We start from the raw sequence: 22167 nt of genomic DNA on the forward strand, positions 1-22167 counted from the left end.
GCCCCCTTCCCAGCTCCAGCGTGTGGCCTGAGCCGATGTCAGCTAGTCCCTGCATCCCATCCCCTCATGCCCCAACCTCTAGGGCTCCCCTTAGCCCCTCTGGCCCTGTGGGGGCCTATCCCTGCACCCCACAGACGGCTACATCACCTGGCTCCCTCCCAGCCCGAGCTCACCTCTCCACCCTGACTCCCCTGCTCCCCATCTTGGCTCCTTCACCCCCTCAGCTGCCATGTGAGTTTCTCACTCCCTGACCCCCCATCTCTGCTCCTGGGTCCCCCCTCCCCAGTCTCTGCTCCTCTCCCCCTGAACCCCCATCTCTGCTCCTGGGTCCCCCCGCTCCCCAATCTCTGCTCCTCACCCCCTGACCCCCCATCTCTGCTCCTGGGTCCCCCCCCTCCCCAATCTCTGCTCCTCACCCTCTGACCCCCCATCTCTGCTCCTGGGTCCCCCCGCTCCCCAATCTCTGCTCCTCGCCCCCTGACCCCCCATCTCTGCTCTCTGGGTCCCCCCGCTCCCCAATCTCTGCTCCTCGCCCCCTGAACCCCCCATCTCTGCTCCTGGGTCCACCCCGCTCCCCAATCTCTGCTCCTCGCCCCCTGACCCCCCATCTCTGCTCTCTGGGTCCCCCCCCCAATCTCTGCTCCTCGCCCCTTGACCCCCCATCTCTGCTCCTGGGTCCCCCCCGCTCCCCCATCTCCCCGCGCCGGCCCCTCCTGACCCTGCCTGCCCAGCGCGGGGCGCAGCGGCTCCGGGGCGCGGCGGGCAGGGCGCACGGCGGGCGGGGAGGCGGCAGACGGCGGCGCCTGGCGAGCCCGGCCATCCCCCCGCCCGGGCTCCCTCCTTCCCTCGCCTCCGCCCCGCGCTCCCGGCTCGCCTGTGCCAGCCGCCAGTGCCTGGCGGGGCGCGGCGCTGTGTGCAGGCAGGCAGGGCTGCGCGCAGCGGCCAGCTCCGGCCCCGGCTCCTGGCTGGCTTCCCCCGGGGCGCGCAGCCGGGGCAGCGATGGAGGCGGTGAACCAGGTACCGGGGGCGCAGCGGGGCGCGGGGCTGGGGCTGGGGGGCCGGGGCCGGCTCTGCCCGCTGCATGACCCCCTCTTGTGTCTGCTTCCCCCCCGCAGCTCGCCTCCACCGGCACTTTCCGGGCGGTGAAGGAGCCGCTGGCTTTCCTGCGGGTGCTGGAATGGGTAAGTCGGGGGGCAGCCGGCTGGGGGGGGGGGCGGCCCGGGAGGTCTCGCAGGGGCCCGGCGTCGTGGCTGGCCCGGGGTGGGGGACGGTCCCCTCTGCTGGAGAAGCCCCAGCGCGGCGCAGTGCGCGGCGAGCCGGGTTTGGAGAGCTGGAGACGTGCCCGGGGGGCGGCCGGCTAGCTCCGAGCCCCGCCCGCCCGGAGCGCAATGCCTGGGGGGCTCCGGCTGGTCTGCAGGGCGCGGTGGGGTGCGGGTGCCGCAGCCCTTCTCTCTCGGGGGGACACAGCCTGGGGATCGCCTCCCCCGGTCACCCTGGAGCGCGCAGGGGGCAGGCAGAGCCTCTCCGAGCGTGTAAACACAGGGCACATGCTCGCCCGCCCCTCGCAGCCAGCCCAGGAAAGGGGTGCAAGGGCTGGGTGCAAGGGGGGAGATGGGGGAAGGGGAAAGGGAACAGGGGCCTTCCGCCCTCCCAGCGAGCTTCCCCCGGCCAGCCGGGCTGCAAAGTTTTTGCATTCTAGCCCCCTCCCGTGTGGCTTCCCTCTTTGGCTTCCCAGAGTCTGTTCTCAGATGTCTGGGCACAAATAGGAGGGGGGAGAGAACTGGGTTGTGTTCCTGCCCCGTTCTCGCCTTTAATCATAATAATAAACAAAGCCCTTGTTATGCATTTAGCAAATTGGTCTCTGGGCTGAGCGGCGGCGGAGGCAGATAACGAGTTAACAGCCAGCCGCTGTGTCTGTGATCGTTATTCGGAGTGAAATCTGCAGGTCAAATGACACCCATTGCCAGTAGGTCTGAAGGAGGAGGAGAAACTATCTGAAGGGAAAGTTCAGAGCCTGTCATGTAGGATTAATCACGTTCTCCTAACTCTGAGTGGCTGGTAAATGATGTAAGATCCATCCATACATGTGTGTGTATGTTAACAGGCTGTGTTATGCTGGTCTTGTCGGGAGGGGTCTGTTCTCCTGTCCCATGCGTTTCTATATTCAGATTGAACATTCTGTGTAGCCTCTGTGAGCACAGCATTTTAAAGTATTGTAAGAATAGGGATTCATGTTATTTTGTTCTGCAATGAGTCTACAGAGCAGAGTGTCTCTTACGTGTGGATCTCCTGGTGTTCTGTGGCACTTTTAACACCAGATTTTGCATGGCGGGTGTCGGGGAGTCCTGCCTGCATCAATTGGCTTGTGGCATTTTTAAGGAAAAGGTGTTTTCTCCTGCCCGACGGGTATTCAATGTGATGCAGGGGGTTGTGTGTCACTGTTGTCATGTCACTCCTTCCCCCATTTTGAATACAGCTAATGTGGGCCTGTCAGAGGATAAACAATGCGACGCATTTAGTGCTTTCAACTGTGGTGATGTCTTTTGAAAGCTTCCTGTAGCTGTGACCTGGAAAGGTTGGTCACTTGTAAACCGTAGAGCTTCCCTGGTGGTGGTGACCAAATGACTATCCTCTGGTGGCTGTCGGGAGGCCTGTGGGAAATGAGGTGAGGTTCTTAGTTTAGTTTCTTCTGGACAAGTGTCCACATCACACCTTTCTTGTCAGTCTCTGTAAAGATTCCAAGTAAAGTCCAGCTTGGTCTGGAAACTGGGTCCCCCCAGCGTCAGGAGCTGATTCCTCCCAGACCATTAGACTCTTTGGGCAATGAGTGGAAGCCGGCACTGCTGCTCCGTGTGTTGTATTCGTGCCATGACTAAAGAGTGGACTTGATTTTCTAGGACAAACCAGCCAGCACAGACCTATAAAAGCTCTGGTGCTCATGGGGGTGGAACTCCTTGCCCAGCACCCTGTATACTTGCCAGCTTGTGTGTGTTCTGGAGAGACCCCTCTTGACTCTGTTGAAGCACGTTGAACTAGGGGAACCTTATGCATTGAGAGTGAGCACGCTGTAACTATTTTGCTAAAATGCCAGAGGCGCTGGGAAATGACTGTCCAAAATACGTGTGAGTATGTGAAACTAAAAGTGTCCGATTTCTAAAAGAGCGTGGGAGATTTTAAAAAACCTTGCAGATGTGACCCATTTTTCTGTTTTACCCAGTTCGCCTTTTATTTCTCCCCAACCTTTCTCCTCTCTTCATCTCCCCTTGCCGTCCTTTCGCCCTACTCTCCTTCCAGTGCTTCTGCATTCCCTTTCCCCCCACCTCTTCTGCTCACTCATTTGTTCACCATCTTAATTCAAAAAACAAAACAAAAAAACACTCCTGCAAATCCTGTGACGGCTCGCCAGTTCCTCAGCAGCTACTCAGGCCTTGGTGCACTTGATCAGAACAGTCAAATTACTGCACTAATTGCTGGATTTACAGCTGTTTCATTTTGGGGAGTTAAATGGCCTGTGAGTGATTTTTGTTTTATGCAAAAAGTGCTAACCACAGTGGAATTGATCAAAGCTGCTCTTGTTAGCAGTGATGAGTTTTTCAGGACTTTGTAGTAACAGCCTATAAGGAGGTGTTGTGTGTTACAGATTATGGAATTTTAATGCAATAAATTAAACTTTAAAGTATTTTTTTTTTTTAAGATTTCAGAAGAAAATTTGAAGAATTTTCTGGCGCCTTGTTTTTGCTTGTTTATGATGTATGAATCAGGCCTAAACTTTTTTTTTAAGCAACCACAAAGCTTTTTCCTGTTTTGTGGTTTTTTTTAACCTTAACAATATTAGGAACGTCAAGTCTGTTCTTTCCTGGTTTTGCTAAATCAGACATGTTCAATGTGTGTGGTGAGCTTTCTCACCACTGAATTGAACAGGCCCTTGGAATCTTAGACAAAAACATCCTTTTCTCCCAAATGTTGCTCAGACTAGCTAAGGAGGTGTGTTTTTATTTAAAGAAATAGACTGAAAATAGAGTTTTAAGTCATCTGACCAGCAAATCACAACCCCTGTCATTTGTTCATCTTTTGTGGTATCATAATCCCACTAGTTTTGCAGTCATGAGTAGTGTTCCAAAGTGCTTCCTTAATGTTAGCTAAGTCTGGAAGGATTTCTGCTTTTCCGCTATCATACGCGACAGCACATGCAGAGTTTCACCCTCAAAAGTGAAGTACTTCCTTGACATTTTTATAGATTGGCTCATACTTTTGTTGATAGATCAAAGTATCATTTTTAATATCTACACCCAAAATCCTGGATAAATTGCAGAGATGCAAAACAGTGAAATTGTTGCAGATTTAGCAGCCCAAAGTGCTATGATTGCCTTGGTAACCACATTTATGTTCTTTTTGTTGTTGTTAAAACCTATGTAGTAAACTCTCAAGCCTGGAGAACCAAGTGCCCGGTTGGCCTTGTCGATACTAGGCTTATTTCTGAGTTTTCCCACCAGTTCAGCTTCACCAAGGAGAGCCCTAGTGTAGAGAAAGTGTGAAGTACCTTCCTGATCTGACCAGGATAAAGACAAGACCTGGCTACCTAGAGCTCTTTCTACATGAGTATGTCAACAACAGTGGGGCCATTTTTGGCAAAAAAGCCTGGTGTAAGCAGGTGATGTTTTCCCCAGGGAGGGACTACGTCATTTACACTAAAGGACAAATCATAAGGCTAGATTTCCAAAGTGCTCAGCACATAAACCCACCTCCCCACGATGTCAATGATGCAGCTACGTCAGTGGTGAATTAATTGCTATTTTTACAGCCTGTTAATGAGTGACAGAAAACCCTGCAATGTACACATGAATGGGTATGCATTTGTGACTTTAATCTGCCGGCACTGTAACGTTCTAAAAATTTACCACTAGGTCTTTTTTTTTTTTTTTTGATGAGACAATTTGCATTTGGACATTAGAACGCTTAATGAACTTAAGATCTTTTAATGTTCCACAGTAGTTGGTCTGGTGTTGATGGCTCTTCTCTGTTGGGCAGGACCTAACGCCTTCTGTTGGAAGCCAGCATTTCACACTAATTCATGCCACTTTCCCGTCTGGTGATTTACACCGTTACAGAGGCTTACAGTGCAAATGCTCACATACTACCTTGTAATGTGGGGTACAGATGTCGTAAGTGAGATGAATACAGGAAGCCGTTTACAAGCATTCAATCATGTCTGAACTGAGCACATTTTTATAATTCTAATACCTGTTGTAACAATCCTGGTACGCAGGTGGGCCCAACTGATTCCAATGATGTGTTTGTCAATATCCAAGCGAGGCCTGGGGACCTTGGCATGAGCTGGCTCCTGGTTTTCCAGTGTTACAAAGTGCAGTTTTAAATGTAAATATGAAACCTTGTATGGTCTTTTAATATAACTATGTGACAGTCGCATGACCCACTCTGCCCCTAAACATCCTTAACTGGTTGATTTCTTACAGTCAGCATGCCATCATGCCATGGGGACTGTAAAGCATCAGGAAAAAGTACTGAGAGTTTTATCCAGGCCATTGGTGAATAGAAGCATAGAATGCTTAAATGACTTGACAAAGGTCACACGGAGGGTCACTGGCAGAGCTGTGAACTGAGCCTGATTGTTCTAGTAGTCCTCTGCTGTAGCTATTTAGACAGCACTGTCTTTATGATGTCACCATCTGCAGCGGAAACTCTCAAATCATGAGTTATTTTACAGAAGCTTTATATATACCGTTAAAGGTGAAACGACAAGTCCATTTAACATCAACAGGTTTTAAGCACACTGGACGTCTTGCACCATGCACTCAGCTTCTTGTGGGACCAGGCCCCAAGAACAGACTTAGTCCTGCTATTGGTGCTGTGACTCATGCGTACAACCTCACCTGAAACTTAAACCAGGACCCCAGTGACCTGCAGGTAGAAACTACCACATGCATTCTTTTTATTATTTGAGCAGGGCTAGTAGCCAGATCCTCCATTTAGAATTGGGACCCTATGATACTAGGTGGTGTGAAAATACATAGAAAGACAGTCTACTCCCTGAGGAGTTCAGAATCTAAGTTAACACATGATGCAACAAATTGTTACACAAATAAATTAACACAAGATGCGACAAAATGTTACAATCCATAGACAGGATTGGGGTAAAGGAGGTAAAAGCAATAAGAACACACTGCAGGGTCGCCAACTCTCAGGATATTTAGTGTTTTTCTTAAATCCTCAGCTCCTGGAGTCATGTGATTATATGAGACTCTCAACTTTCAATTAAAAAAAAAAAGTACATTTCTAGCCCTCATGGAGGCAGAGAAAAACTTGAAGACACACACCCTCAAGGCTCAAACACCAGAAGACAAATAAAAGAAGTGCAAATCCATTACTGACATAATCTCTTTTCTATGATAATCTCATGATTTTCGAACATGTGGGGCTGGCAGTACTGTACATGTTGACACAGTCTGTGTATTAACATGAAGCAAAAAAGTGGGACTTTACTCAGACCTGGCCAGTAAAAGCTGTGCTAGTTTTTTCTCGTCTGAAAGTTTCTGTTAAACCTATTTTGTCCAGGCTCATTTTGTAACAGTAACTTTCAGATGCTTTTTTTTATGATGATGACTTAAACAAAATGTGAAGGCATGTGATTTTTGGTCTGAATGGTTGCCTTTTAAGTAATTAATTCAATGCTAAACACAAAATACGGTTGACAGAGACAGTATTGATTTAATTCCTTCAGCGACTTTAAAATTAAAATTCTCTGGATACAGATGCCTTTTCCCTTCACTATTTGCTTTGTTATTTCCTCTGTCTTGAGATGGGAACTTAAAGTGCTTTCATCAGTGGAGAGCACAGTTGTCTACTGTACTTCTCTCTGTCTCAAGCTACAAAATGTTTGGAATGGTTTTTGATAGTGTTCGCCAGAGAGTCAAAATACGACCCTCAGCTTCCAACAGGAAAAAACGTAACGGGAGGACCAAAGACAAACAGTCTGCTAGAGTTTGCTATGTTCTTCTTGCTTTTGTAGATATAACCTGTAGGCAGCAACCATACCTAAGGAAATATTCAGTCAAATAAAGACTAAGGAAGATATGGTGATATACTCTGCATCTAAAAAGAAATGCATCACAGCCGAGAATAAGCATTTCTTCGAATAGCTAACTCCCTGCCTTGAATAACAGAACTAGCCAACCCAGCTATAATAGTGCTTCCTGGTGACTCCTGATAACTTCACAAATAGAGCTGGTGGTGAATTTTTTGAAGGGGCATATCAGTTTTCATCTTCCTCTCAGGTCCAGGATGAAGTATATTTTTGGGGGAGAGTCTTCCACATCTCAGTGTGTGTCATAACCCCAGAGCCAAGAAACTGTGCTGTGCGAAATAGGAAACTCCTTGGAGTTATGTGGTTCCAGCTTCATTCAGTAGGAGTTTGTCTTTGAAACTGGTGAGATCTGTTTTTGGTGAGGTTTCTTTTTGCTGGAAGAAAAGCTGGCATTATCACGATGTGTCTGCGTGAATGTTCCAAGCATTCAAAATAGGGGCTGAGAAGAGAGACTGATTAATGCTAAACGTTTATTATATATGCAAGTCAAGAGTCTGTGAAGGGAAGAACAAAAATGCTTTGACTTTCAAAGGAGCATGAAGAGGCATGGGAACAGAAAGCTGTGCCATTAGGCGTACACTACAGTAATATGTATCAGAAGTAGTCTTGCACATTTATGTCAGGGAGGTACTTCAGCCATTTCTTTCTTGTAAATTTCAGCCACTGCGTAAAAAGCCTTGCAAATTGACATCTGTGACCATGCAGATCCTGCACAAAAGGCGGGGAAGGCTGGGAAGTAAGAGAAGCTTTGCTCACAGAGCAGTCTCCTACTGTTACCAGTAGTATTTGAAACCTGAGTTCTAGATCCCTGACTTGAAGGCCCTGGTAACTTTGGTTATGTTAACATCTTTTGTGCAGTGGCCTAGCAATCCAAAGAGAAGGCATCATTTCCCCAGCCACTGTTTGTACATCTGTCACAGAGAAAGGAACCCTCTAGTCACTTTTTGCTGTAGTAATCACGTGGTGGTGCAAGAAGCACGTGATACTCTCCCAGGTACAGGACTGTGGGAATCCTAACATTCATTTCCACACTTATGCAAATGCAGCTTTTCCCCTTTTGCATCAAACAGAGGCAGTTAAATGTCCTAACAGGACTGCAAAGCAATACATAAAATACGACGCAGCCACCTTCTGTTTGGTCAGTCAAGTAACTGCTAAACAAGGGTGCATACAACTCATATATTTTTATTTTCCAGTAGTCTAAAATTACTGCAAAAAGTACAAAAGTTCACACAACACGCTGTGCGGGTGTGCTGGCTTTTAAGGTGTTTTGTTAAGAATGGCATATGTATTGCAAAATGTGACATAGTTGCTACGGTGACAGCATGGTTTTTTGGGGGGAGAAACGAGAGTATTGAACACAGGCAGACTGGAAGTTGTTGCTTCATTACATCTGCATGATTTACTCTTATGGCCATTCTGGGCACCATTTTGTCAGAAGAAGCTTTTTCACGGTTACAAGATTGTACTTTTCTTAACCAGAATGGCTGGGACCTCCCCCCCACTCCCCCTTCTTTAAGAAAGTGCTGAGAGTGCGTATAATTATGGATTTTTCAATGGCTCTAGTTGTGATGCAAAATATTCTGTTGCAACAAATTTGGCAATAGGCCACATTCAACTAAGGAAGTTGTTCCGGAGAGGTACAAGAGGTATAAATAACGAACTGTATGCTGTTTGTTCATTATCAGCCCATGTATATCTGTGCATGTACAACTGAGTGTCTGAGATGTACACAAATCAGAATCCTAGTTGTGTGCGTGCACAAAGACCCATTTGAGCATGTGCTTGGAGGTGCCTGCACCCTAGCGCACATAGTTTTCCAAGGCAGAGTTTAATAGTTGCGTGCTCACATTGTTCAGTGTACGTGCTGTCCTAGGTACCATATTAAACAAATTGAAGAATAGCAAGCCCACCAGGTACCTGAGAAGGTGCTTATGGTATACTGGTGTAAGTCAATGGTGGAATGTCCAGTGTATGTGAAAGGGGAATTGGGCCCCATATCTCTAGAACAACATGGTCTAATGCTCCAGGTTAAATACCAAAATGTCAGAGCAGAAATCTGTGGAACATAAAGATCTCACTAAATTCATGCACCGTTTCAGAAGACAAAAAGTGTACAATTCCAGAACCAATGTTAGAATAAATTGGAAATGACTGCCCTGAGAAACTGCTGGCCTGTCAACTTAATCTTTATTGCATGAGAAATACCAGAAAGTGCTGCAGACATGCAGGTAGAATATTCATTTAGAAATACATGAAAGCAAAGTATTGAGGTGGGGAGATTCCCCCCAAATTTCACAAAGAGAAGAATCCTGTCTAAAATCCTTGAGATCTTTCATACCTGAGAGGAAGATCTAGAGTGGCACTTCAGTGGATTTTTGAACTTCAAACAAACAAACAAACAAACAAAATTGGTTATATTGTATTGGCCTTCTAGCCTTCGTTTCTGCTAATGTTAATGCTTTGCCTTTATGTGAAATTCCTTGGATGATGCAAATCCAGCATTTCTGTGGTTTGAAATGATAAAATGCAGCTCAGATCTTCTCACACTGCTGTGCAGCAATTGGGTATCTGATGGGACCCAATATTTGTCTGTATGTGTTTGTTACATACTGATTTTTTCCATAGTCTCTTTTTAGTGCCATAAGGCGCTAAAGCAGGCATATAGTTCTTGACTCACAACCGGGATGTAGGAGAGTGCACCCCCTAGCATCCAGGGGAGCAGGCATCTCTGAGCTGGAAGGTAGCAGGAAGACCACTGTTGTCTTGTCCAGTGGAAAGCTAGTCGGGAAACGTGCTGTATCGGAAGATTTGCCAGATGCCTTCACCTTGTCCTTTGCTGTCCTAGCTCAGTCAACTTTGCACCCTGGTATTAACAGCTACATGTAAAGAGCTGCACACTGGGTGCCATTTGGAATGCATCCCTACTATGATTGAGCCTACGAAACCTATGAGCAATGCTGCATATTCTTGAGTGCTTTCTGCTGGCACCTCATCTGTTACCTAATTATCGACATCTACACGGTATCTCTTTTTGTTGTGCACTCTCGTAACGACGTCTGGTGGGATGAGAGATGGTGAGCAGCTTGTGCCGCTACATTCCTGGCTTGAGGTGGGTTTGTGCTCTGGGGAATCTGCATCTACTGTTCTACTGATGGAACCAAGCCTTATCGTGTCTAGCTCACTACAAAATAAATACCCTCCAAGTGTGTTCATCTTCCTTTCCAGTCCACATAGGTCATTAACTTGTGTTATGCCTCCTGGAAACCAATAAGGCAACCTTCCTCTCTGTTGTTTTCTTATGATTGTAGGTGGCTGACAGATGGCACTCTTATTGCCCTAGCTAATTATGCACATGCAGTGGTAGCATACTCTGAGTCCAAGTTGTAATAGTCCAGGAAATGTATTGTGCTTTATGTTCTGACACAGCCAACAACCCTAGTGTTTCCAGGAGCACAGGGCTCAGACAGAGCACGGCCCCTCTGGTGTGACATCTGGCAGTGGCAGCAGAACTGCACATGGGGTATGGAAGTTGGGTGGGAAGACACAGGAGCAGTTCTAGCAGCAGACACTAAATATTATGCATTTCCCCCTCCTCCCAGCCGTATATGATAGAATGCATCAGACAGGTTTAAAACTCTTTGGCTGAAAGGTGAACGGCAAATGAAGTGGGGGGGGTGTGTGTGTGTGTGTGTGTGTGTGTGTGTGTGTGTGTGTGTGTGTGTGTGTGTGTGTGTGTGTGTGTGTGTGTGTGTGTGTGTGTGTGTGTGTGTGTGTGTGTGTGTGTGTGTGTCCGTGTCCGTGTCCTTTTCTGCTCCTTTACAAGTTGGCCTCAAAAGTTCTTTTCCAAAGTTTATTTTCTCCTGGTTTTTAACTTCAGAAATATCTGCGATATTCTGTCCCAGCTTCCTGGTTTTCAGTAGAGGAAAAAAAGGAAATGGAGTGGGCTCATTTCATCTATAGGTATTGAATGGAGCTGCCATTGCCTTCTCAGCCCCCAACTGAGACTGGGCGGCTGCTGAATCATTCAGAGAGAGTTTTTCTCTCAACTGTTTGGGAACTGGAGTTGCTGAGGTCTCTAATTAAAATGCACATTCAAAACAGTGGGTTCCAAACAGTCTGACTACACAACTCCTTGGTTCTAGAGGAGGACTGGGAAATTGTGGTTCAGGTTTCGGTCTGTGGTATCATAGTGTGGTGTTGCACTAAAGGAATGTAGGTTTCTGTCTGTCCCCTTTATTGGCCTGTTCATATCAGAGGGTTAGGAAACTGCTGGTGCTTCTACTGCAGGGAGTGTGTTCTTTAGTTCAAGGGGTAATGGCCTGTGCTTCCAGTACTGAAGGCGCTGGGTTCAAAGTGCACTCTCGGTGTGCAGGGAAGTCACGTGACGTTGCCCTCGTGCCTCCAACCTGCTGAAGCATCCTCTCGCACAACCAAAACTCGGAGATGGAGATCTGATGTTTTGAATATTTTTAAAAAATGGAGAAAATAGAATAGCAAAATAAAAATGTTGAAGTTTTGTTTATGACGGATGCCGTCTTATCCGGGAACAGGGATTGAACCAGGGCCCTCTGCAGCAACGAGCATCAGCTTCTACGGCTGGCGTTTAAGAAGCTGGGGGTGAAAACACACCCACACATCATCTGTACATGGGACTCACTTTGACTGGCCGGTTACACAGTGCTTGATTCATCCTTCGGCTTGGAAATGCTTTACAAAGGACAGAAAGTGCCATTATCTCCATTGTGGTCCGCAGGGTCGCTGTGGCTTTATTGGTCCCAGGATAAGAGAGAGTCAAGGTGGGTGAGGGGATCCCTTTTACTGGACCAACTACTGTTGGTGCGAGACAAGCTTTCGAGCTTGTATGGAGAAGAGCTCTTTGTAAGCTCAAAAACTTCTCTCCCACCAACAGCAGTTGGTCCAATAAAAGATATTCCCTCACTCACCTTGTCTCTTTATTATCCCCATTATACAGTTGGGGCATTGAATGACCGAGACACAAGTGACTAAGCCAAAATCACACAGTAGATCAGTGGCAGAGTAGGGAAGTGTTTAGTGAACCAGGCATCATAAATAAGCACAACAAACAAGGGCATGGACGCACTTTTTCCCTTTGGTTGGTGGTTCCCCATTAGCCAGCTTTAGCCATTAGATGTGGTTTGCTTCAGTGATGGGGCCGTAAATCCATCTGACTCTCCACCCGCGTTTATTCTCCTCTGCACCCAGCAGCACAAGGGTCACTGTTGATTCTTGATGTTTGTTCTTTTGCCTTTGTCTTCGTGTTCGCTTTAATTAAAGTCTATGCCGGACGTGGGGTGGGCTCTTGAACGCAGACAGAAGTCTGGCTAAGACTCTGACGTGACAGTAAAGGCTGTGCAGGCTCGGGGCGCTAATGTGTGAACGTGTTTTTATCACTGTCATTCACACTTCGGAGTGCAGAAATGCTTCCACGGGGTATTGCTTCTCCCACCAACAGCTGACATGAACACGTCCGGGGTGTAAGTGAGAGCAACTTGTGAAGGAAACCTTTACCCCACACACACACTGTACCGGGGCTTTGAGCACTCTTTTGAGGTGCTGAGTGGGTGCCCACAAAGGAACTCACCCTTTGATTCTTGTAGGATGGGGCCCTGGGTGATTAGGAGTCATTCAACTGAGAAGACATCTCCTGTACTGGGCAAAAGGGGAGAAATAACCCACGGTCAATCCTGGCTTTAAGGGGAAAAGGCCTGGAACTAACTCAATACTGCCGTCAGGGATAGTTTCCTGCATTTAGCTGGGTGTTTAGTAGAGATTAAAAGAAAAAGGTACTTGTTTACTCTGGCAGTGAACTAGTGTTGAATCTGAGTGTGTGTTCTACCCTCACGCTCCACCCCGGAGCAAGTGTGATATGTGGTCAGAAGTTTGGACTGTACTGAACCCCCAAGGGAGGATATTAATATCAAGGACACAGAGGAGGCCAATCCTGAGGGAACTACATCCGAAGTTGTGGGGGACAGTTAAATAGAGCAGGGTCACAGCCCCATGTTTTTCCCTTTGGTTGGTGGGTCTCCAGTAGCCGGCTTTAGCCATTAGATGTGGTTTGCTTCAGTGATGGTGCCGTAAATCCATCTGACTCTCCACCAGCGTTTATTCTCCCCTGCACCCAGCAGCACAAGGGCCACTGTTTATTCTTGATGCAAATGCTCTGGGGCAGGGACTGCTTCTGTGTGTTTGTACAGCACCCTGCCCCTTGGGGCATAGATCTTCCTTGGAGGCTTTGGCTGCTGCTACAATATAAATGTCTGTTAATGAATTAATAATGTTTTTAAAATGGCCAGAATCTACAGTCACTATCCGAGGCCTGTAATTTGAATATATCCCTCCAAAATCAAAGGCAAATGTGTGTGTGGTTTGTTTGGGGTTTTTATAAATTAGCTTCTGATAAATCCAGCTAAACCCTCATGATTGTCATCTGCAAGGAGAGCAAAAGCGTATGAGTAGAATTTCTATCCCAGTTTGAAATAAGATGCCTGCCAACAGATTAAACAATAGGCGCCTTCCTGCTTAATTTTAACATTTTAATTAAATTCTTTGCTGCTGTCTCTTTGATCTCAGCGAGCTGATAAATGCAGTGTCTTATTGTGTTAGAACAGTGTTTTATGCTAATCTTGCATAAAGTAGCAGGGATGCATTTGAGTGTGAGTGATTCTTGGGTGCAGAAGATGACTCTGCCATGCATTGACTGTAGCACAAAATGACCTTTCAGACTGACGACTAGAGATGGGTGCATACAGAGAAACTATTCATGAACGTTTTGGAGACTTCTTAAGTAGAAATTTGCTTTGACTGCATCTTCTCCCCTTTTTATTCACTTTTATGAATGTTGCTGAAAGAAAAAGTTCTGTTTATGATGGTTTTATGAAAAGAATTCAGGCCCAGAACTGAGTGGCTCATTTGGGAAACAAAATTCATTTCCAATGGAAGCACTTTATAAAGGTTAGCTCATCCAATCGGGGAACAGAAACAATACCATGTGACTTTGATGTCCACTCATCAAGCTTGTCTATTGACACTCTGAGTGGACAGTTAGAGAGTATTCCACAAGCTGGAATTTGTTCACACAGAAAGATTAATCTGGCTACTTCAAATTGTGAACCAGTTAGTAAAAACCTACATCTGTAGATGGGAAGAAAAGGGCTAATTTCACCAAGTGAAGAGTTGGTACCCTGCTCCCTCAGCTCCATTAATGAGCAGGTTTTGCAAATGAAGGGAGAGAAATAAGCCATCCAGTAACGTGGTAAACTTTAATAGCAAAGGAAAGTATTCTAAGGGGCTTCCCAATTTCCATGAGCTGGGTTGCAGGTGGCTTTGTGGTTTGAGAGAGGCAGGGCAGTGGGGAATGTGGAAACTAAAAGAAAGTTCTTGGGAGTTGGGGTAGGGTAAGGTGGGGTAATATGGGCTGTAACCAGCTTTTAGGGGAATAGACACAGTTGCATGAGGGCTCCAGCTGGATTGAAAAGGAATGTTGGTAAATCTTCCTCCCCCAGCCCGGAAAATTTTAACAAAAACAAACTGAAAAGTAATTCATTTTTTTGTTTAAATTTTCCATAAAAATTTTCAGTTTTTTGGTGAAAATTTGAGTACCAAAATATTTTCACTGGAACAGAATATTTCAGCCAAAACAGAAATATTTCAATATGGGAATACTGCTGTGGGATTTGTCGTTTGGGTATGTCATGCTCTCATTCTCTGTAGGTGGCCTGGTTGGATTACATCTCCCATGATGCACCATGGCTTCCCCTCTTGAGGCGAGGTGGTATATGATGGGAATCCCTGGCCACGGTGCATCATGGGAAATGTAGTCAGGTTACATAGGAGACTGGGAGCATGAAGCTCCCGAACTTCAGCTCCCATAAGACACTATGATCGCATTTCCAAATGGAAATATTTTGTTTTTTGAACATTTGTTTTTTGGTGAAAATGTTGGGATTTTCCATGGAAAGCAGACACCTTATGCTAAAAAGTTCATTTAGTTGAAACCCGAAATGTATGTCAAAACCAGTTGCGCTGGAAAACTTTGCACCAGCCCTAGTTGCTGCTGTGGTCTTGCCACCTTATTCGGCTCTCCCTGTTGTATCCAGCATTGCATTCAGACGCTTTAGCTCTTTGGCTGAAATGTGCGCCCAACCTTTCTGTGGTCAGAGCAGGCGTTTTTCAGAGCATTACGGAACCAGCATAATTCAAAGTTCACCGACGGAGAATAGTAAGTAGCTTTTGTTATGCACTTTGTGGCCTGCTCCCTCAGGTCACTGGGTTTTCTACCTCCAGTGATAGGCTGTCATCCACAGCACATGGTCCAGCACAGAATCTGTGTTTCCAGACTGCTCTAGCCCTGAAAGGCAATAGATGCTGGCTTCAGGGCAGGCCAACATATGCGGGGAAAGCTCAGCTTGCCACATCACAAGAATCCTGCTGCTTAGGAGAGAGACACAGAGCTTGCCAGGGAGAAGAGATGTCATGTAAATGATCCCCAGTCTGCATTCCCCTAGTTGCTAATGCTTATTCTAGGGATGAGTGGACTCCCCTTGGGACAACTGCATGCGATATTTGTTGGGTTTTTGTTTTTTACTATGCTACACGCAGCAGAGCTACAAACAGCAAGACTGTAGCACCTGGAGAATCCCCATATCCTACAACTGCCCACACAATGTTCATAGATTCCAAGGCCAGAAGGGACCATTGTGATCATCTAGTCTGACCTCCTGAAGAACACAGACCAGAGACCTGCCCCAATATAATTCCTAGGGCATATGTTTTAGAAAAACATCCAATCATGATTTTAAAATGGTCAGTAATGAAGACTCCACCAGGGCCTTTGGGAAGTTGTTCCAGTGGTCAGTTTGTCTCACGTGGTCTCTTGTGGTTTCATGTCACTGCTCAAAGCAAGATGTTGCAGGCTCTACCACTGTACAGCTGTAATATCTGAAAATTATCTGATTAAATAAAGAGAGCAATACAGCACCCTGGCTTTCCATTGGTAACTTCTGCACTAATTAACAAAAAAATTGTTGGGTTTTTTTTTCATTTTTTTCTTTACTCGATTTGCAACTTTTACATATTTGTGGGAGGCTCCCCGGTTGCTCATGTGAGCGAGTGAGGTTTTACTGTATCAAATAAATATCCTTTTGTAAAAAGCGCAACCTCCATAACAAGCAACGGTAGTGGCCGTGCCTCCATAGAACAATTGTCACCAGCTGCTGGAATTTCCCACAGCACAATTGTCACCAGCTTTACAAAAGAGGGCACAAAGATGGGCATGGGCAGGAGAAGTACAGCAAGACCAACCCCGCATGTTAAAAATCATGCAGACAGGCATTCAAATCTTGAGGTTAAAACCCCCCAAAAATCTATTTTGCATTCTCTTTATTTGCCGTCTGGGTTGACTCTTCAGAATGTGTTTGGGTGATGTTTTCAAGTTTTCCATCTCAGCCCTGAGTGCTGGAAGAGCAGAAGTGTAAAAGAGAGTTAGAATTCCCACCTAATAATATGCCTTTAAGAATTGGGGCGTTAAGAAAAACACCAGCCATTGTGTGACTCGTGATAGAACTGTGTGAGATGGCAATCTTGGAAGTACAGAGGCTTTTGTTACAAAGCTGCATGCCATAGTCGGTGTTGCTGTATGTTAGAATGAAGATAAAAATCAAATGCATTTAGGGTGAAATTCCTCCTCTTCAAGATGCCCACGTATTCTGGCTGTATGGGGATGGAGAATGGAGGGGCAGGGACATTGAGGTTTTCTGCCTCCATAATCCACGGCCATTGAACATTCTCTGGTTGCTACCATTTGTCAAACTACAGCCCCCCTCTGCATCAGAAGGATCTGGCGCTGGAGCTATTGGCTCTATGTAAAGGTGAATGTTGTGGCCTGTCCCTTGATCTGCTTCCATCTCATCCTTCTTTCAGGATCTCTGAGGGGCTGATAAATTTCTACGGTATATAGGGGTTGTGCAGGCCCATATGCAGGGCTTATGCTGCCTTCTGCAGCCTGGGTGAATTTCACCCTGAGTGCAGTCATTATATTAATGAAACCGGGATGCAGCTAAAGAGACAGCAACATTTCCTAGTTCAGCAGTTGTGTAAGTTCAGTTGTTGTATTCTCCAGTACTACAGCTCTTACTTGTCTGATGGAGGGCAGGAGGACCGTATATCTTCAGTGCCAATAGGCAAAGCAAAATACATGGTATAACTGTGGATTGCATTTAATTTATTTTATGTCCCTGCGACAGTAACTTTATATTTGCTCCCCAGCGTGTTACATGGTTTTAAAATGACATTTTTTGTTAGTAGCAATAAAATATCCAATAACAGGTTGTTCTGATTTGGAAGCAGAACTAAAATTTGCAGGAGTCCCTCGATGTGTTGCTCGACATAAAAGAAAATTAAGGTAGTCTCAAGGTAGCAACAAATCCCAACGAGATGTGTCAGTATCTGGGAAGGAGCTGGGAAAAGGGCGGTAATTGATAGCTGGGTACAGAACAGAAGATGGTCTGTGATGGAATAGTCTCATCATTCCTACATCTGACCATCAGAGCTGACATGAAAATGGCCCAGACCAGCATTGGGTAGCACCTTAGGGATAACCTGAGGGCTGCTCCAAGTTGTGCTGGCTGCAACAGCTCGCAAAGGGCCGTTCGAGCAGCCAAGGACTGCTGGAGCGTAGGGCTCCTTCAGCCATATCTTCTAAAACCAAGCGGGGATTGAGAGGCAGAGGGGCACACAGCTGCTACAGTAACCGTACAGCACCTAGCACAGTGGGCTCCTGCTCTGTGACTAGGGCTCTGAGGCACTACAGGAATAGGAATAATAAAAACTGGAGGATTCACCTACCCAACAGCAATTCTCAGCTGGGCGTGGAAGCCGGCTCTGTCTGTTCTGTGCTGCTGGAGTGTTGCAACCAGGCTTATCGTGGTTTCAAATCCAGCCTGTAAAGTTTCCCCTGTCCACATTTCTGCAGTGCATTGTAATGAGTCACCTTGTCCTGATTAGTATAAAGATTATATAGATCTGACTGAGAAAATGGTCTTTTGAACCTAGGTTCTGAAGTAACGTAGCCATCGGTCAATGGGCGTTGTATCCTCCCTGCCCCAGGAGAGGAGGTGTCTTTTAAAGCCCCTGCAGTGTCGGCTGCTCTAGCTGTGCAGACTCGTATGTTTTAGCTGTGGCGGTTCCTGGTTCAATCCCTGTCAAGATGCCGGTTGTCCCACGTACCAGGCAGCATTGCTGTGAAAAATGAACACACCTTCTGCTTTTAGGCTACACCTGTTCCTAAATAATTTTAAATAATCAGTGTGAAGAAGTTTTGAACCGTCTTTTTTCCAAGTGTATTTTTCCTCATATTGCTTATACGCAAAATAGCTGATCCCATGGTCTCTCTGTTAGTGTAGGCATTTAAACATAGCTGTGATCTTATTGTATATTTAGGCTTTGTTAATCAGCACTTAGCATTACGCATCTCAGTCAAAGTGGTCAAGGAGTTTATAATCTTAATAAGTTAAGGTGCTTAAAACATGCAAAAAAAAAACCCTCTTGATAGCTCCTCCAGATGCTCTGTCAATTGGCACTGATGCTGAAATTAGATCAGTAGCCGAAAGAAAGCCTCCATTTACAATTGCTTTACTTCTCTGGAAATTGCTGCATTATGAGCTTACCAGGCCTCTGTCCCGGAGAGCATTAAAGTCACCCGGCCTGCACAGAAAGTCTCCGCAGACTTTCCCAGCCAAAAAGTGTGACAAAATTAAAGCGAAGCAAAGAAAACGTCATTGTTCCGACACATCCCTTGTGCTCTGTTGCCCAGCGTTCTCTCAATAAACAACTGGAAAAAACCTTCAAACCACCTAGTCTAAAGCATTGCTTCAGCTATGGGCATGAAAGTGTGCTGCGTCGTTTGAAAGAGATTCTAGCGATTTTCACATCCCACCAAGCACTTTGGGATGTTTTCAACGTCTTCTGAACAGTGCTCCAGATGAAGGAAATAAATTATCATAAATTAGAACCGATCACACTCTTCAGCATCGTTACATCTGTCATTATGTTTCTCTAACAGTTCAATTTATTTAACATTTATACACACTTTGACAGCAGTTACTGGTGTGTATGTTATAAATATTGACTAAGCAGCAGAGAGTGATCCAGTTCTAGGTAAATGTTAGCTTCCATTTACTGTTAAATTTGTAGGATGATGTGCGGAGGAGACGTATGAAAGGCACCACTTACAGTATTGCTGGAATGCTGCATTTGCCAGACGCTGGCACGCCCATATGTTACTTGGGAATGGCGTTGCTGAAAAGTACATATGGCTTCAAAAACAAAATGCTTGTTGCAATCTACTCAGTTCTTTAGTTCTCTTCCATTTGGAGTCCATTCCGGACTCTTTGCTTTATTTAGATCCACAGCTAAGAAGTAACTTCTTCTAGCATTTGAACACGTCATGGTGGATTGGCTGGATTTTTTTTTTTCAGAATGCCAGGTAGGGAAAGTTGACCACAGAAGCAATAGTTGTGTGCAGGGGTATATAACAGCAGGAGCGCCTCTTCTAGAGAGAAGTCTCTGCTCCAAAGCAAGGACTAGAACCCTTGTTTTCTAGATAAGTGGCCTCACCAGTGGGCTACCGGCCACTCTAGAGTGCAGGGAGTCAAGCAAGGAAGGTAACTCATGAGCTCCTTTCTTGGCGAGGAGTGTTGTCAGAAAGAGATGGAGAGATCGGAGGATGGCTGTCCAGATTCACCCTCCATTGGCAGCCGTTGCTAAATCTGAAACCAGTGGCTGTTGAAACACACTGACAGCCTTTGACAGCTCTGTTTGGCAGTGGGCAGGCAGATGCAAATCAGGTGCTAGATGTGTGTGTAGTTAACGTTACTTGGGAGCTTTGCACAGCAAAATGGCGTAAGTCACCGTGAAACCTCTGTTAAGTGACGTCTGGTAGGAATAACACCGAATGGTAACGGAGTGGGGAAATGCTCTCAGCACACTTCGAGATGTCGGGGCGGTGTGAGGGGGCACGTTCGCACAGCAGTCAGATTTCACTGCCCTTGCGTTTGTCAGCTGCAGGCCCTTAGCTACTTGACTCTGTCCATGGTGGGACCCTCTCATGGGCCAGTATTTCTCGGCCCTCCCATGCGTCTCTGCTGCGGGCTGGTGTTGCACGTGTCCCAGGAACTAGTCATCAGGGGAAATGCTGAAGCAAAGTGCTTAGCTCGTCCAAAGCATCTCATTCAGCACCTCGGCTGGAAACACACGGCTATGTTTTTATGCTTCTGATTCTAGGCCTGCTTAGCTTGCCGCTGTATAATGTGACACAAAGTGTGTGTGTGTGTGTGTGTGCTCATGAGTAGGACATACTAACGAACGTAAGTAACCAGTAACGTAGGTGATGTCAGCAAGTGGTTGCTTAGCAAGCTGACTGGAAGCGTGGCCTCTGACAGGGATGTGCTCCTCAAACTGTACATTGCTGAAGGACTTTCTGATGCCTCTCTATTGCAAGCTGGGAAGAAAAATCCGACAGTCGTGTAATTTCAAGACCCTTCTCTCAACAGCTGCGGAGGGGAAGCAGAGAGGAATATCTGAATGGAAACTGATTTCAATTCTAGATGGTGCACAGCTCTTGGGTATTGTAAGGAAAACGGAGTGTGGTCTGCATTTTACTTTTTTTCTTTGGAGCGGGAGAGATTTTGGTTTTGGGCAAGTGTGTTTGCAGGATGTTTGCTGATGGGCCTCTGCGTGCTGAAGCGCTGTGTGCCTCCCCCCGCCCCCATCCCCCAGGCTGAAGGAAGGAAATGCTGGACTGGGGAAAGAGGCTTTCGAAGGACCTTTATATTGTGTCACTTGGCTGAATGGGGAAATCAGGATTTTTAGAGTTGGGAAATGAACTAAAATAATCCAATTCAGTGCTGGCTTTGGGGGCTGTTTCAGTTCTCTCTGCCAACTTAAGTCAGATTCTTTAATTTTTCAGTTCAATTAGCTACCTACCACAAAGTCCTGCTTTACTCAGGACTAACCTAAAACTTCTAACAGGATTATGCATTTAACAAACACAACCAATTCAAAAAGATGCATTAAGGTTGGTACACCATAGACTTGATGCATCTTGACAGCAGCCCCAGTCTGAACTATAACCATGTGTTTCTTCCTGCAGTCAATCTATTCCAAAGTTCTCAAGAAGCCAGCCAGACATGAATCAAAATCTTTCCTGAGGTTCAAAGAAGTTCATAACTCTTTTTTTATTTTTTATTTATTTTTTTTTAAATTTGTCTCATAGCTCTACTTCCAGATACATCATGCATGGTGTTGCATGTCTGTCCTCTGTGCTTTCAGATTCAAGTAACTTTCCTGGAGACTTCTAGGAACTTCAGGGGTCCATCCAGCCCCCACTGACTTGAAAGGAGCTGGATCAGGCCCTTATAACCCAAGGAGCTGCCAGAATTTACCCTCTCATTACTGGTCAATCACCCTTTTGTGCCTTTTGAAATCAACGCCAGAAAATAATAATCAAAGAAACACCCCCCTTTTGTGTTTACACAGTTGAAATCAGTGGATCCAGAAGGACAATAAGCCCATCTGTGCTCCTCCCCAGCACCGATGCCATCAATGACATGACAGTTTCTCTTGCCATGGTGGCACTGGCCCAGTCCCCAGCCTCGCCCAGCACTCATGCCCTGGCCAAGGGCATGGAAGCTGCAGAGGGAGAGCATCCTACGGCCTGGTTTTGGCAGTGCCCTTTCAGATAGGGAAAGGGGAACACGCTGCTTGGTTTTCTTCCCTCGTGCTCCGGGCCCCCAGCTGCCCTTTGTGTTGTACAGTGGCTGTGCAGCGTTCGAGTTCTTGAAGGGCAGGAAGCAGGTAAGCGCTGAGGAGATGCTCCATGGAATTGCTTTTCCCCTCTGTACTGCTGTCCCAAAGCAATTTCGTTCCCAATCCACAACCGTGGAAGAGCAACAAGGCCCATCAACGATAAACTGCCAGCATGTGTTTGGTAGTTGATGAGAGAAAAGAGACTGTGAGTGGCTGCCTGTCTAACCATGTTGCAT

The 22167-nt window shown here is 46.2% G+C and overlaps 1 protein-coding gene across 1 annotated transcript in view; it reads left to right on the forward strand.

The window, feature by feature from the left end:
* The first annotated feature begins 704 nt into the window (after positions 1–704).
* The window catches only part of SYNPR (synaptoporin), a 149858-nt gene continuing 128395 nt past the window's right edge, over positions 705–22167 (forward strand). Inside the window, exons 1-2 of the mRNA XM_067541613.1 lie at positions 705–1017; positions 1116–1181. Of these exons, the coding sequence (XP_067397714.1) occupies positions 1000–1017; positions 1116–1181 (84 nt within the window). The 5' untranslated portion in view covers positions 705–999. The remainder of the gene's footprint in view (positions 1018–1115; positions 1182–22167) is intronic.

The sequence above is a fragment of the Emydura macquarii genome, unplaced genomic scaffold (assembly GCF_026122565.2).
Source record: "Emydura macquarii macquarii isolate MOO-44397 ecotype Brisbane River unplaced genomic scaffold, CSIRO-AGI_Emac_v2 contig_71, whole genome shotgun sequence".
NCBI lineage: Eukaryota > Metazoa > Chordata > Testudines > Chelidae > Emydura > Emydura macquarii.